Genomic DNA, 16,353 nt, shown 5'->3' on the forward strand with positions numbered 1-16,353 from the left:
CACCTTTTTTTAGGGAGGATGGCGCTGCCAGCAGGGCTGGAGGAGGCGGGCAGTGGTTGGAGTGTGGCTCCTCTGGCAGGGAAGAGGCGGAGGCTGGACGTGGCGCCTCCCAGCTCAGCTGGCTGCTTCGTGCAGTGGTGGCCATGGCAGACGGAGGCTCTGGGCACGGTGCTGCTTTGTCGCGGCATGGCAGAGGCGGGCAAGGGCGGCGAGCTGATGCCAGGAGGCGCCGCATAAAGGCTTTTCTTTGGCCACATGCGGGCATCAGTATCTGATACTACCTGACTGATATTTAACTCATCAATCCCTCTATTTCTGATGTTCAGGCATGACTGTTTTTTGCTCATACAGCTAAAGCCGAACATCCTACACACACTAGAGGGAGACTTGGAGGAGCCACATCTTTGTTGGGTGGTGGTGGTGGGGAACCCAAACCAGCCTGGTGAAGATTGAGCATGTTCAGTGGCCACAGAATGCCACATGCCTCTTGAGGGTGAGAAAGGGAAGAGAACAGGGGGAGCAAAGTGGTGCCTCTAGATATTGCTGAACTCCAGCTGTCATCAGCTGCAGCCAGCATGACCAATGGTCAAGAATTATGAGAGTTGTAGTTTGGCAATATCTGGAAGGTGCCACATTAAGTGTCCTGGAGGAGGGGGTAGCTGTCTGCCTTTAACAGCAATCACTGAGAGACAGCCAATCTCACCATCAGTGCAAAGCTGTAGTGACATCAGCCTTTCACTCCTTGCAGCAAAGGAGAAGAAAATCCCCCCAACGCCACCTGAGAACCGACAACACTACCTGTCACGTCAGGTAAGATCAAATGAGATGCAAGTATAATAGGGGTGTGTGTGTGTGTGTGTGTGTGAGAGAGAGAGAGAGAGAGAGAGAGAGAGAGAGAGAGAAGGGGGGGGCAGGCCATTGTGTGCTGTGTTGAACAGTTGCGAAACTCACCTCTAACCAAGCGGTATCATTAATGTGCACAGGTGTTTTATAGCTAAGAACAATTACCGTATTTTTTGCTCTATAAGACTCACTTTTTCCCTCCTAAAAAGTAAGGGGGAATGTGTGTGCATATTATGGAGCGAATGCAGGTTGTGCAGCTATCCCAGAAGCCAGAACAGCAAGAGGGATCGCTGCTTTCACTGCACAGTGAACCCTCTTGTTGTTCTGGCTTCTGAGATTCAGAATATTTTTTTTCTTGTTTTCCTCCTCCAGAAACTAGGTGCGTCTTATGGTCTGGTGCATCTTATAGAGTGAAAAATACGGGAAATTGTCTTTAGATGCTGATGTGTATTATTTCAGAATGTTATAAGGTATCCCTTCCTCTTGTTCATTCTGCTGCTTTTAGGTTCTGCTTTGATAGCATTACTGTCTAAAGCACCACTTCCTCTCACTTGTAGCTGCTCAACTTTTGAGATCCACCTCGGGTGAGGGGAGCTTCTTTTAGGGGAAGGCATTTGGTGAGGCAAGGCAGAGAAAGGGTCTTCTTAGTGGTGGCACCTCTTATTTGAAACAGCCTCCCCAAACAGATACGACGACATTTAGGTGGCAGCTTAAAACCTACCGTCTGAGCACAGGTTTTGAACGATTGGTAATTTTCTGTTTTATGGATACACTGTGTTCCCACTCCGGATTTTTGGAGTGGTGGATCGGTGCTGTTTAAAATAGGGTTACCAGATGTTCCCTTTTCCTGGGGACAGTCCCCGAATTTGCAAATAAGTCCCCAGACAAATTCCATCCCCAGAATGTCCCCGGATTTCATTTAATGTCCCCGGGAAATGCAGCAGCAGCAGTCTCAGCAGCCTGGAGCAGTTGGCTCTAGGAGCTGCTTCAGGAGCTGCTCGGAAGTGCAGGGGCGCTAAGAGGCAGCTTCTGGGCTGCCTCCACCTTCCCTGACTCCAGCAACTAAGCTGTGAAGGGAGGCTTCATGTTGCCTATTGGACCAGCCTCTCAACTCCTACTTGCGTGCAAGCGGGGTGGGGGGAGGGATCTCTCAGTTAGGCAACAGGAAGTCTCCCTTCTCAGCTGAGGGACCCCCCCTCCTGCTTGCATGCAAGTAGGAATGGGATTGGGGCTGTTCCGATGGGAAGGGAGGCATTGCGCTGCTCGAGCCTTTCCGCCGCTCTCGGCCTTCCTTCTCTGCCTTCCATGCCTGACCCACTGCACACCGCTTCACCACCACCGAAGAACCAACAACTCTGGGGCTGCCCAGGCTCATGGATAAAGGAGATAGAAGCCTTGGAGGAAGGGGAAATGTGGCGGTTGAGATCAAGGCAGCGGCGGCCCCTCTGCCATTGCCACCTCTGCAGCATCAACATCCTGAACATGTAGTATTTGTTTGTTTGTTTGTTTGTTTAAAGTGTCCCTGGATTCATTGAAAAAAATATGGTAACCTTAGTTTAAAAATGATTTTTCTACCGGTTTCTTTTTGTCTGTTATTAGTGTTTTTGATTCTTTAATGTTATGGCAATTTGCATATGTCACACTGTACCTGGGTAGGCAAATGACTAATAAAAATCGCAGACAAATAAACCAACCTGATACCCTCCAGACAATGCCATGCTATAACTCCCACCAGTCCCAGCTAGCATGGCCAGTCGTCAGGGATGATAAGTCAGCAACATCCATGTTGGCTAATCCTGAAACAAATCATCAGTAGTTTCTCTCTCTGTGCGTGTCCCTATTCAATATCTCTCCATCTTTCCAGTTCCCAAATGGCAACAAGCGGGAGTCGAACGCCCCCTCTTGGGGCAACCCTCGCTGGTCATCAGGAGACTCTGACATCTATGCTATTACCTATGAGGAACACCTACGCAAATATGGTGGCCCTGGAACTTTGGTAAGTGCTGTGGGAAACACACTCTTAAGCTGTGGCAAATGGGGCCAACCATAACAAGGCCATCCCTGTTCTACTGCTTCTGCGGCGCCACTGCGTTCTACTGGGGCATCAGACCAGCATTAACCATTAGCTAGTGCTTTTGCCTACAGAGCTCCTTCCAGTCTCAACCCCTTATTTATTACCTATTCTCTGCACAAAGATGCCCTCTCGTGTCCTTCTGCTGGCATGGATTTTTGATTGGCTGGCATAAGTGGCTACTACCCAAAGTCCTGCTGCTTCAGGGCAAAAGCTGAGTGCACATGTTTAGCCCAGCCTGGGCTCCTGGGGAGCTTTAAAGGGTCAAAGAACCATGGTTTGCAAACTCCAGATAGGCTGGGCTGAGTCACAAGTTGTGAAACTCCAGGTCAAATACAGATTGCATTGTGGCCTGTTCTTTGCAGTCTCAGCCAGGAAGCAGAAACAGGATGTTTATGGAAGCAATAGCGGCATCCGATCAATATGCAGCAGGGGTGGCTGTGCTCACCTGGGTGCGGGCAACAACTTGCCTAGGTGTGGTGGTGATGCAAAGTAACATTTTGGCAAGCAGGATAAGGCAAATCACAACATGTGATTTGAATCATGTGGTCTTTGCCCTCCAGCACAGTTTTTCTTCCAGAAATGTCTGCATGTGTGTTGTAATCTGTGCCAGGGCTTAGCCCTTTGTTCTGTGTTGCAGTCCCAAACCACATCATGGGGTCTCAAGCTTGCCATTTGAAAGGTGTGGGAAAGTTCCCGTTTACTCTGATTGGAGTGTCTCCCCTCCTTTTGTGGCAATTGGAGGAATGAGGATTCTGATCTGAATCAGGATTCCAGCAAGGGGGAAAGAGTCCTAAACTGTATTGATTATTCGCCCTGCCAACTTTATTTATTTATTTATTCATGCATTTATTAAAATGCTTATAAGCTGCCCTTTATCCACAAATGGATTTCAGGACTGCATGTGAAGAGATTTTAAAATTACAAAACATACTATTAAAACAAAAACCAGCAGTGCAATAAAATTAAGAGGAATACAGCTATTCAACCAGCTTTAGGAAATGCTACAAATCTGAAACTGCTTGGTCAAATAAAAAGGGTTTTAACCTGACACTGAAAGGACCACAGCAGTGGGGGGTGGAGAGGGAGCAGGGGTGCCTCCAACCTTTTTGGGCCCATGGGGAGATTTGAAAATTGGGGAAACTGTTGTGGGCATCATGTGTGCACCACAACTCTTCCCTCCCAGGATATCACCTGCCCCCAATTCCCTGCTCTCTGCAACACAGTTAGGCTTGGAATAATGGCTAAAGGAGGTTTTTCCTCCAGCCTAATTTCAGAAAGGGGAGATGGGGCCCTATAGCTGCCAAGAAATGGCTCTGTGGGGCCATATGTACCTGGTTGGCAGCCCTTGGAATTACAGGGTTGGCATCAGGCATATTGTTCCTCCCCGAACAAGGCATTCCACAGGCAGGGTGCCATCACAGAGAAGGGCCTCTCTTAGTAGGCATCCATAATATACATCTTTGTCTAAGAAGGTTCATGGGCAAAGGACCTCTTCTGGCATAGGAGCTTGGGAAGCTGCCTTAGAAAATAACTCCAGGGGATCCTAATGCTTTTCAACCCACTCCCCCAATTATTCTCTGGCTTGCATAAAAATCTGAGCCCGGGAAGAACTCCCAGCTCCCTTCGTCATAGGAACACAGGAAGCTGCCTTGTACTGAATCTCACCAATGATCTCTCTAGCTCAGTGCTGTCTAGACTGACTAGCAGTGGCTCTCCAGAATTGAGGCAGAGGACTTTCTAGCCTTACTTGGAGATGCTGGGGATTGATCTCAGGTCCTTCTGCATGCAAAGCAGGTGCTTTGCCACTGAGCTATGGCCCTTCTTCTAAGAGTGTATCAGCATAGGCATGTTAGTATGGGAAAAAGCATTCCTTCAGGTTCATGGGAAACATGCACACCCCAAGCCTTTTAGGGACTGGCATTTTCAGTTGGGCTCAGTAGCAAAAAGAGAGCCAGTGTCATTCCTTTAAAGGTAAAGGTAAAGGGACCCCTGACCATTAGGTCCAGTCGTGACCGACTCTGGGGTTGTGGCGCTCATCTCGCTTTTCGGCCGAGGGAGCCGGCGTAGAGTTTCCAGGTCATGTGGCCAGCATGACTAAGCCACTTGTGGCGAACCAGAGCAGCACACGGAAACGCCGTTTACCTTCCCTGCCGGAGTGGTACCTATTTATCTACTTGCACTTTGACGTGCTTTCGAACTGCTAGGTTGGCAGGAGCAGGGACCAAGCAACGGGAGCTCACCCCGTCGCGGGGATTCGAACCGCCGACCTTCTGATCAGCAAGTCCTAGGCTCTGTGGTTTAACCCACAGCGCCACCCGTGTCCTGCGTCATTCCTTTAGAACTGATATAAACATGGTTCCATCACGGTCAAACAGCAGGTATTGTGGTAGCTGGCTTCTGTGCTAGTTTCCAAGCCATTTTCAAGGGCAGCCCCACATATAATGCACTGCAGAGTTCCAACCCTGCATGTCGTGGAACACCCTGGCTATGGATTTTCTAAAGCTCCCTGCGAAATGTTGCCAGCCTTGCAAAAACTCTTTGAGCTTTCCTTCAAAATGGCCCAGTGGCTCGGAAGGAAGGTGGACCCACCCCACCCATATTTGCTGTGAACAGTGCTTTAGGTGAGGGGTGCCCAAACTTTTTTCAAAGAGGGCCAGATTTGATGAAGTGAACATGCATGAAGGCTGACCAAAGTTTTTTTAGGATTTTACCCCAGGACATATACTGCCACAAGGGCAAGATTAAATCGACCAGTGGGCAGGATTAGGCCCCCGAAATGGACTTTGGGCATGCCTGCTTTAGTCCAAACAGTTTTCTGACCTCTTCTATTTTATTTTAATTTTATAAATAAAAACTATTATTATTATTATTATTATTATTATTATTATTATTATTCTCTCCCATTTCTCTCCAGCCCATCAGCACCACGGACAGCAGCTCCCCCTTCCAACCTATACAACCTCGCACCAGGAATGTGCGCAGTGCTACTCAAGTCTGACATTCTGAAGGTCCATCTTGGGCTGAAGAGAAAGCTTCAGACCAAGCACAGTCTTCAGTATGGAACCTAGGCCACCGAAAATGAAGCCATGCTGTCTTCTTGTGGGGCTTGACCATGGGGTGTATGGAATCCAAGGTTTTCGAATTGGAGCTTTGGTTTCCTGGCATAGTGATGAGAGGTGAACATTGCTGTGCAGGATCTAGGGGTCTCAGGCAGCAACCTAGCCAACCCAGTTAAGGGGAGCCCAGAACCCAGAAGCACACATTGTGTGTAGATGAATTCTGATGAAATATTTCTGGGATTCTGAGTCTTTCAATATGGCTGCAGAAGGGATCTCTTGGAATGGAGCTGGTTACAGAACAGCTTGAGGTGCTGGGAAGAATCCAAAGGCTATCCAGAGGGTTAGGTGCTGGAGGGATGATACATTACCAAGAGCTCTAAGCTCATCCTTGCAGCAGAGGATAGTGTGAAGGACAGCGATATGGGAAACTGCCTTATATTTGACATTGGTCCAGTATTTTCTGCACGGACTGACAACAGCTGTCCAGGATTTCAGGCACGGTTCTCTCCCAGCCCTACCTGGAGATTGAACTTGGGACTTTCTGCATGCAAAGAAGATGCTCTACCACTGAGCCACAGCCCTTCCCGGAGCACTGATGCTGTACAAGAAGTGTAAGAATTGGATGGAGGGAGGGCTGTTTCTTTGGAGAGGAAAGGTCTTGGTTGCCAGAGTAAAAATGTGCCTTTTACAAAACCACACCAGCACATATACTTTTTTTATCTTCATGCTGCAATGTAGCCTTTGCCAAAGTTCTTCTTTGTGTTATCAAATGGAGCCACACCTGATACTGATTTTTGGAATCTTCCCCGGACCTTCTGTTCTGAACGTATTTGAAACCGGTGGAGTTTCATAGTTGAGTTTAGAAGTCCTGATTTGAAAAAAGAAAAAAGTGATACTTTTAAACTTAGGAAGAAGGTGCAGCTGTCTGATTTGATCGGGACTGCTGAGAAACCGAAAGAAGTGCTTCCCGATCTTGAATGGTGGGAGATAATGGGATGCCCTGGTCTTCTCTAGGGGTAGTATGGAGAGGGATTTCCAATTCTGAACTATTTTAGAAAAGTGAGCCTCGGAAGCTGCTCCCACAAGATGGCCACCAACCTGGGCGATTTTAAAAGAATGATGAATGACAACTATCCCCATGCTGTATGTGGCACAAATAAGCTGGCCAGAAAAGCAGATGTCCCTAAAGGAATAACTATAAAAATAGCTACTGTCAGCAATGGCTACATTCTCCCTCCACCATCGGAAGCAGGATGTGCCTTTGAAAACCAGTTTCTGGGCATTATGGGGATGGGAGAGACTGTTCCTGTGCTTAGGTCTTGCTTGCAGACTTCCCAAAAGGCATCTTGGCCACTGCGAGAAGAGTATCCCAGACTAGATGAGACTTTGGCCTGATCCAGCAGGGCTCTTATGGTGTTTTATTTCAGCAGGTTTCCTAGCGGGGCCTTTTGTCCTACTTTACAGAATACAGTATTTTCCAAGAAGCATCTGTTGTGTGTTTCCTTTTTTCCGCATCTCATAAATAACTACAGTAGTGCAATCAACTGAAGTGGGTTATCCCTCTTCCTTCCTTCCTTTTTTTTCTGAAGGAACTGGTATTTCTCTGCATGCATTCTTAGTACGTTTAATTGGTTATAACGATCACCGTTCTGTATGCAGAATCGGTAAGTTGGCCAGAAATACGGATCTCCCTAAAGGAATAATTATATATGGTCTGGAACACCTTCCTTAAATAGCTGCAAGCGACAGTGGCGATGTTCTTCGCTGTTGGAAGCAGGATATGCCTTTGAAAAACAGCTGCTGGGAATCACAAGTGGAGAGAGTTGCATTTGCACTCAGGTGCTGCTTGGGGACTTTGCATAGGTGTTGGGTTGGCCACCGTGAGATGAGGGTGCTGGGCTGGGTGGGCTTGGCCTGATTCAAGAAGGCCTTTCTGAAGATCTGAAGTTGGGATGTGCTGGACATGCTGGTCTCTGTTGTGTTACGAGTGTACTGTACTCCCAGCATGGAAACGGGGAGCGGGGGCGGCATTTTATTCTTTCCCATCTCCATCCTCCTGTCTAATGGACCTCTCCTATTCTTTTGTGTTCCATTTATGCCAATGACAACTCAGCATGCTCACTCATTGATATCTGTGTGAGCAATTCAGCTATGTGACTTTTAGAAGACATCTGAAGGTAGCCCTGTTTGAGCTCCGAGGGCCTTCTGGCAGTTCCCTCACTGCGAGGTTAAGTGACATTACAGTGAAGCAGGCAGAGGGCCTTCTTAGTAGTGGCTCCCTCCCTCCTAAATGGGGGGCGCACCTGACACAACTCAATGGGGCTGACCATGCTCTGTGACCACAGAATGTTGAATAAACATTAAGGGTGGGAGAAGCGGTGTCTTCACCCCATTGATCAGTCAGGACACTGAGGTCCAGCTCTGAGGGCCTTCTGGCGGTTCCCTCACTGCGAGAAGTGAGGTTAGAGGGAACCAGACCTCCCATCAGATGTTAAGGAAATAAGCAACTATTGACTTTTAGAAGTCATCTGTATGCGGAAGCTTTTAATGGTTGATGTTTTACTGCGTTTTTAATATTTTGTTGGGAGCCACCCATAGTGTCTGGGGCAACCCAGTCAAATGGGTGGCATGTTAATAATAATAATAATAATAATAATAATAATAATAATAATAATAATGGCAGAGGAGAAGGGTGTGGAGGGATTTTTTCATATGCTTCACTTTCATTTTGCACAATGAGCTTGGAGGTTCTCCCCTTCCTGGCCTGCAATTGTTAACAATGCTAATTTCTTCCTAAATGGCATAATTCATATGAATTATTCTGTTTAGGAAGAAAATTGGCATTGTTAAAAAAACCAAAAAACTGCAGACACAATAAGAGAACATAAAATACAAACCCACAACCCTCCAGCTCATTGTGTAATACCAAAGTGGCAGATCAAATAAGCTTGCTGATGAGGTTTCATATTGTTGCTCTCCATAAACAAGCAAGAATTCCCCTTATGGCCAGAACAAAGGGGGCTGCATTAGTAAGAAAATTAAAACTGTGTTATATATTAACACAGTTTTAATTTTCTTAGTAATGCAACCCCCTTTGTGCCGGCATTAGAGAGAGTTCTTATTTGTTTCTGAACAGCAAAATGGAATGATTTTAATGAGTTTTTCCTCTACAGAAGGGTTACTAAGGTGGGGTGACGGAGACACAATCTGGATAGGGAAAGGAGACAGCCCCCCAAACAGGTATTAAAGGGACAGATATAGCATTTCCACTTATGGGCTAATTAAGTTTGTTTTTGAGTATGGTACTCTGAAGGCCAGATGGTGGCAATTTTTTTGCTGTGAAGTTTTGTCGACTTGGTGCAGCTGGCTTCTTGCCTGCAATAGAGCACATGAAACAAGTTTACAGGTGAGGAAGGAGGAAACAAGAGATCTAGCAGCAGGTCCACTGGATATTTTTTGCTTCTGCACAGTGAGAACTGGCAATGAGAATTGAAGGGGAGTGTGCGCTGAGCTCCATCCGTCACCCATAAGATGAAGGGTCATGGGGTTGTCATGGCCCCATCCCTCTTAGGATGCAAGGGGGAAGCCAGTCTGGCCCCAGCCAACAGGCCCGAAAAGACAGGATGCTTGAGGAACTCAACCTCTGCAAATCTCACCATGGACTGATGTGACCCACAGATCATACTGTTGCAGGACCAAGCATCATCTGGTCTAACCCCCCTGTAATGCAAGAATCACAGCTAATGCTCCAGGATTTGGTTTTCTGAGGTCTTGCTTTTGTAACTGCTTTTGCAGGATCTGATTTCTTTCCTCAGGGCCTGTAAGACAGAGTTGTTCCGCCTGGCCTTTGGCTTGGAATCAACTTGATCCCCTTCCCCTCTATCCTTTCTCCTTTCTCCTTCTGTGATGGAACTCCTATTTGGGGACTTCCTTGGCTTTTTTCTGGCCTATGTAGGATCAGTCTGGATAGTTGGCCTCGGTGAAGATTTGACTTTTTTTTCATCCCCCAAAAGTTTTTGATTTGAGTTTCTACCAAAATGAGGCTGCATTTTAATGTTGTATTTCAATCTTGTTTTTAAGTTGTATTTTAATCAATTGTTTTATACCTGGCGTTAGCCGCCCTGAGCCCGGTCTTGGCTGGGGAGGGCGGGATATAAATAAAATTTATTATTATTATTAACGCAAGGTAACAAAGCTCAAGCGTGCTGCTCCAGATGCCAATAATGTGATAACCTGGAGAAGCATCACAGAACAATTAATAAGGTGAAATGATGTGCTGGTGGTCCAGTATAAATCAACCATGGCTGCACTTGTGTTGCATCAATGACACCTGCCAAACAAACACACACACACACACCAGTCTGCAGGGGCCCCTTTGTTCCTTAGCTCTCTTTTGCAAGGATTCTCTTTCTTCTGCAGTGACAAGTAGCAGAGGGTGTGTTGAACCCACCGGCATAATAGCACATGACTGGGCAACACCATATGTTCCCTGTTTGCCCCCCCAATATTCACCTATAGAGTTTGACTTCCTTCCCTTGCCTCTCCTCAGCCTCCCAGGGATGAGCTTTTGGTATTTAGCCCTGCTAATCTGTCTTGATGGCCGACTCCCTCCTGGCTCGTCAATCATTTTTGTTGCTTTTAAATGGGAGCCGTGATGAAAGCTAAATGAATAGCAGCGCCGTGATGGGCAATTGCTCTGATTGGAGGCTGCCCAAGGGAGGGCGGCAAGGGGAAGAAGAAGAAGAAGAAGAAGAAGAAGAAGAAGAAGAAGAAGAGGAGGAGGAGGAGGAGGAGGAGGAGGAGGAGGAGGAGGAGGAGGAGGGAAAATCAGCCAGCTTTGTGATGAGTTGAGGAAGGAGCTGCAAGGAGACTGATAAGCACCTTTGTGTTTCTGGGGGGACAGACCTGCAAGGGGGACGTTTTCACAACTGGAGCCAAGTCACAGTAATTTACTTCCAGCAAACAAAAAATAGGAACTCTCTGCTAACATGAGATCTGGGTACATGTGCCCTATGCTAGTGCCTATTCTGTGCAGATGAAGAACTTCTTACCTTCCAGGGATGGTCAGCCTACAACCAGGCTAAGAGACCCTGTGGATCTCCAGGTGTTGCTGGACTACAACTCCCATCATCCTTGACCTTTTGCCATCTGGGCTGGGGCAGATGGTGGTGGTGTCCAACATCTGATGGAAGGTCCTCATGTTCCCCATCCTTGTACATACACACCTATGAATTACCAGCATGACAGAACAGGCCTTGAGGAAGCTATCACCCTCCTTGGATTCCAGCTGCCATCAACCCCAGCCCACATTCCCACACATCCAGGTATCAGGACCACAGAGTATTTGTGCTTCAAGCCTTCCTTCCCTCTCTGCAGCCCTGATCCAAAATGGCTCCCTGCTAGTGATGGGCAGATCTGTCACCTTGTTTCCTTTCAGTTCCTCATTTTTTCACTCATTAGTTCATTTATCCACATTTTCAATCACTTTCTGAATATATGGGGTTGTTTTTAAATGTTTCATGAAACACCTTAGTGTGAATTTCTCCGAATATCCACATTTTTTCAGAGTGATTTTCCTTATCCTGACACATTTTGTGTGCTGTTTTTACTGTTTTTTTGTGTGATGTCTTTTAATACGCATTTCAGTCCAGGGCATGCATTTTTGGACACGTGGCTTGTCCGGAGAACTGCCTTCCAAAATTTGGAGAAGTGCAATATTTTGAAAGATGGCTTCTGTTTTGGTTTCTGAATTCTTTTGGCTGGCACAAATTAAGCAGGCTTGCCTATAAATTGTTTATTTATTATTATTTAATAAGTTTATATACCACCCTTGATCCGAAGACCCTAGGTTGGTTCACAACAGAAAAAAATGTAAATGTGAACCAAATTAAATTTGTCGCCCACCCCTCTCTGCTGCATTCCACCAGCTGCTATTAGCTGCAAAGAGGAACATATAAAGGCACCATATAGTCCTAAAATGTTTTCATATATGAAGTTAACAGCCTAGAGGGGGAGACTTGGCACTGGGGAAACTCTGGTGCTCCAGATATTGCTAAACTGCAACTCCCACCATCCCTGACCATTGACCATGCTTTCTGGGACTGATGGGAGTTGTAGTTCAGCCTGGAGGATCAAAGGCTATCATCTATCTATCATCTATCTATCTATCTATCTATCTATCTATCTATCTATCTATCTATCATCTATCTATCATCTATCTCTATCATCTATCATTTATCGTCTATCTATCTATCATCTATCTATCTATCATCTACTGAATTCATATTCCACCCTTTCCCCGCCAAGGAGCTCATGGTTCTCCCCCTCCTCATTAAATCCCCACAACCACCTTCCAAGTTGAGAAAAAGTGGCTGGCCCAAAGGCCATGCAGTGAGCTCCATGGCTGAGTGAGGATTTGAACCCTGGTCTTCTAGATCCTAGTCCAACATTCTGACCATTATGCCACACTGGCTCTCTAAGGTTCCCACACTTAGTATAGGGGGAAGAGTTAATTTGTGTGTCCATGTCTGCCCCCGATGCTTTTCAATCCCCAAAATGGCATTTGAAATGCATTCACACATCTCTGATGGGGGTGGGGAACCCCAAATTTGGCCCACCTGGCCTCATTTGACCCATAGGGATATTTCATCCAAACCACTCCCACTCGCCCTACACAGCTGGATCCTGCAACTGGGAAGCAGAAGTGAAGTCTCTGCACATCAGCTGATGTACCTGGAGTTCAATCCTGCTTGATCCCGGAGCGCAAGCTGGTTCTGCTACAGAGAAGGCTGTGCCCACAGGAAGAGAGCAAATCCTCTGGGTCTCTGCAAAGTCTGATAATTGGGTTGTAAGATCATAAATAAATCTCTCTCTCAGCTGTCTATATCGCGGGCAGTGACATAAATAATGCAGCAAGTCTTCTACTTCATTTTGTCCAGAAATGCAAAAGATGTTCACTTTGTGAAGCTTTCCCATAATTTCTGTGTAAGAATGCTGAAGGCATCGTTTGGAAACCTAATGTGGGGGGAAAAAATTCTTAAATAACTTTGCAGGTGAGGATCAATCTTGTAATGATCGCACCGCCACGAGAAATCAGTTTTTGGGAATTATTTTGCCCAATGCAAATTGTCAGTTAATGCAAATATATTATCTTTGACCAATTCTTCTTTCTTTCTTTGGTGGTGGTGGGGGGGGGTGAGTAGTGGGAGGGAGGCTGATACTCATCTACTAATCTAAGAAGATCTGATGATAAATTATATACCAACATTAATTTCTTGCACTGCATAGCTCAAGTTGACACCTTGGGGAAGGGCCTGTCCTGACACACACCCAACCCACACAGACAGAGGTCTTTACCTGGAAGTTAGAAAGAGACCGTAATTCAGGCAAGTAATGATCCAGACTTAGCAACAGACACGGGAGTCGCAATGCAGGAGTTCAGGACTGGATGGAAGCAATGGAGACGTCCCAAGACATTTCCTCACCCCCTCACCGAGTCTGAAGGTGAAGCATGGTGCTTGCGAGACTCTCTCACCTTGTGGGGATATTGGCATTGTGTGATCCCTCGGGGCAGGTGCGTCTTCTCCCATCTGTAAAGGTCCTAGGTGACAAGACTGCACCCTGCTGCTCCAGCTTTTGTTCAGTTGCTGCTGGACCCTGTTAAGCCTCTCCTGCCCCAGTGGCTGAAGGCTGAAGGAGGCTGGTACAGATATACTGTGCTAGATGTCTAACTCAGTTTAAGACAGCTTGATTCCTCACACCATCTCTTCTACGCTTTGCTGCCCTATGTCCATGTGTTTGTGGCCACCTTTAGATATCCTCTAGCCCTTGTCACAGCACGTGCAACTTCTAAATTCCTGGTGGATCCATCCCTCCTGCCCCAGGAAATCAGCACAACACTGGCACCCTAAATAACTGGGTACTTAGGGCAACAAAAGCCCAACCCTGACTCCTCCCATTCCAGATGCAACTGATAGCATTCCTGAAGCCCTGAATGAATCCCATCCACAGAGCCAGCCTGGAAGCCTCACAGCCAGCTGTGTCCCTGGTCCAGAGGCAGCTGCTGTGCTTGATGCACAACTTCAGGCAGGAGGGAGCTGTCCAGGGTCCTGACAGCCACAGCAAGAAGGCCAAGAGCCAGCCAGACTTGACAGGATGGGATCTGACATCCCTTCTCGGGATGTGGCGCCCGCCCTGTGGAACGCCCTCCCATCAGATGTCAAAGCGATAAATAACTACCTGACATTCAGAAGACATCTTAAGGCAGCCCTGTTCAGGGAAGTTTTTAATCTGTGATATTTTACTGTATTTTTGGTTTCTATGGAAGCCGCCCAGAGTGGCTGGGGAAACCCAGCCAGATGGGCGGGGTACAAATAATAAATTATTATTATTATTATTATTATTATTATTATTATTATTATTATGACAGCATCTTCCTGCCGTTGCCTCCCTTGCCTCCTTGTCCACACCCTGCCATCCCATTCACACCCTGCCTTTCTGCCTGACTGCTGTGCCCTCCCCAGAGCATCAGCCCCGGGCATGCAAAGGAAAGCACCAGCTGTTGAGCAAAACTGACAGGGGACAAGCTGAGCTGATGGAGAGAAGACAGAAATCATCTTGTGATTTCTTTTGATGTTGCTTCAGGCCAACCTTTCCTCTCTTTTCCTCCCCCTCCCTAAGGCGGTTCTTCCTCCCTCTCCAACTCTTTATGTACCATGCTGAAGTTACAATAACAGCCTTGAAAGCTTCTCTCTCTCTCTCTCTCTCTCTCTCTCTCTCTCTCTCTCTCTCTCTATATATATATATATGCAGGTTTTGGTGTCCTCGGGTGTCTTCCCGTGTAAAAGTTGGGGTGTCTAGGCGACGTTTCGACGAGGTCTCACTCGTCATCTTCAGGCTGGTGCTTTCGGCTTCTTGTTACTGGAACAGAGCAGGATCTCAGTGTTTGAGTTCCTATAAATACTGTAGAGGGGGTGTGGTGTATAGCCTCCAATGTTCTGGGCAGAGAGGAAGTTCCCAGGTTAGTGTGCCTTTTCTTCTTTTGTTCCTTAATAACTTGAGAGATATCTTGAGTGATTTCTTGAGTGAAATTAATTAATTAATTAAGGAACAAAAGAAGAAAAGGCACACTAACCTGGGAACTTCCTCTCTGCCCAGAACATTGGAGGCTATACACCACACCCCCTCTACAGTATTTATAGGAACTCAAACACTGAGATCCTGCTCTGTTCCGGTAACAAGAAGCCGAAAGCACCAGCCTGAAGATGACGAGTGAGACCTCGTCGAAACGTCGCCTAGACACCCCAACTTTTACACGGGAAGACACCCGAGGACACCAAAACCTGCATTCCTGTACCCGTGAAAATCTACGAAAGCATATATATATATATATATATATATATATATATATATATATATATATATATATATAATCTACGAAAGCATATATATATATATATATATATGAGACAGGATAGCTGTCATTCCAATGCAACATGCAAACATCACACTGCAGACTAATATATCCAGAGTAACTACCACCCTCTCTTTCACTTGATGAGTACAGTGAAATGTTATTTCATAACATCTATCTATCTAAGGCATGCGGATGGCTCTGTGGGTTAAACAACAGAGCCTAGGGCTTGCCGATCAGAAGGTCGGCAGTTCAAATCCCCGTGATGGGGTGAGCTCCCGTTGCTCAGTCCCTGCTCCTGCCAACCTAGCAGTTCGAAAGCACGTCAAAGTGCAAGTAGATAAATAGGTACCACTCTGGCGGGAAGATAAATGGCGTTTCCGTGTGCTGCTCTGGTTCACCAGAAGCGTCTTAGTCATGCTGGCCACATGACCCGGAAGCTGTACACCAGCTCCCTTCACCAATAAAGCGAGATGAGCACCACAACCCCAGAGTTGGCCACGACTGGACCTAATGGTCAGGGGTCCCTTTACCTTTATCTATCTATCTATCATCTATCTATCATCTATCTATATCTATCTATCTATCTATCTATCTATCTATCTATCTATCTATCTATCATCTATCTATCATCTATCCACCCATCACCTAAAACTTTCTAAGCACTATACATAATCTTAAAAGATAAGACAATCCTTGACTGCTGGTTCACAATCTAATAGACACAGCACAAAAGGAAAAAGGAATGAGGAGGGGAAAGGAAAGGAAAGGAAGTGATGGATCAGCTGCTCCTTCTCCAGCTGATCAAACGCCAAGTTTGTCTCCCCCTTGATGTTCTCTCAGTAGCTGTTGGCAGAGGCCAGAAAGTGCTTTCCTTTGGATTTGTAGTCCTCAGGTTATCCATCTATCCACCTATTTAATCTCTCTGTGTGACACACCCACCTCTAAGGTGCTTTAAAGGCTCC

General features: G+C 46.5%; 1 protein-coding gene across 2 annotated transcripts in view; it reads left to right on the forward strand.

Moving 5' to 3' along the window:
• The window catches only part of VSIG10L (V-set and immunoglobulin domain containing 10 like), a 41,125-nt gene extending 33,665 nt beyond the window's left edge, over positions 1–7,460 (forward strand). The window contains exons 9-11 of one of the 2 annotated variants that reach the window (XM_081868917.1): positions 749–810; positions 2,708–2,839; positions 5,832–7,460. In XM_081868917.1, coding sequence (XP_081725043.1) covers positions 749–810; positions 2,708–2,839; positions 5,832–5,915 — 278 coding nt within the window. In that variant the 3' untranslated portion in view covers positions 5,916–7,460. Of the gene's footprint in view, positions 1–748; positions 855–901; positions 990–2,707; positions 2,840–5,831 lie in introns of those variants that run through there. The other variant, XM_081868918.1, reaches the window with a different exon arrangement.
• Positions 7,461–16,353: the final 8,893 nt, after the last annotated feature.

This window comes from Podarcis erhardii (assembly GCF_964252035.2).
Source record: "Podarcis erhardii genome assembly, chromosome: 7".
Classification (NCBI taxonomy): Eukaryota; Metazoa; Chordata; class Lepidosauria; order Squamata; family Lacertidae; genus Podarcis; species Podarcis erhardii.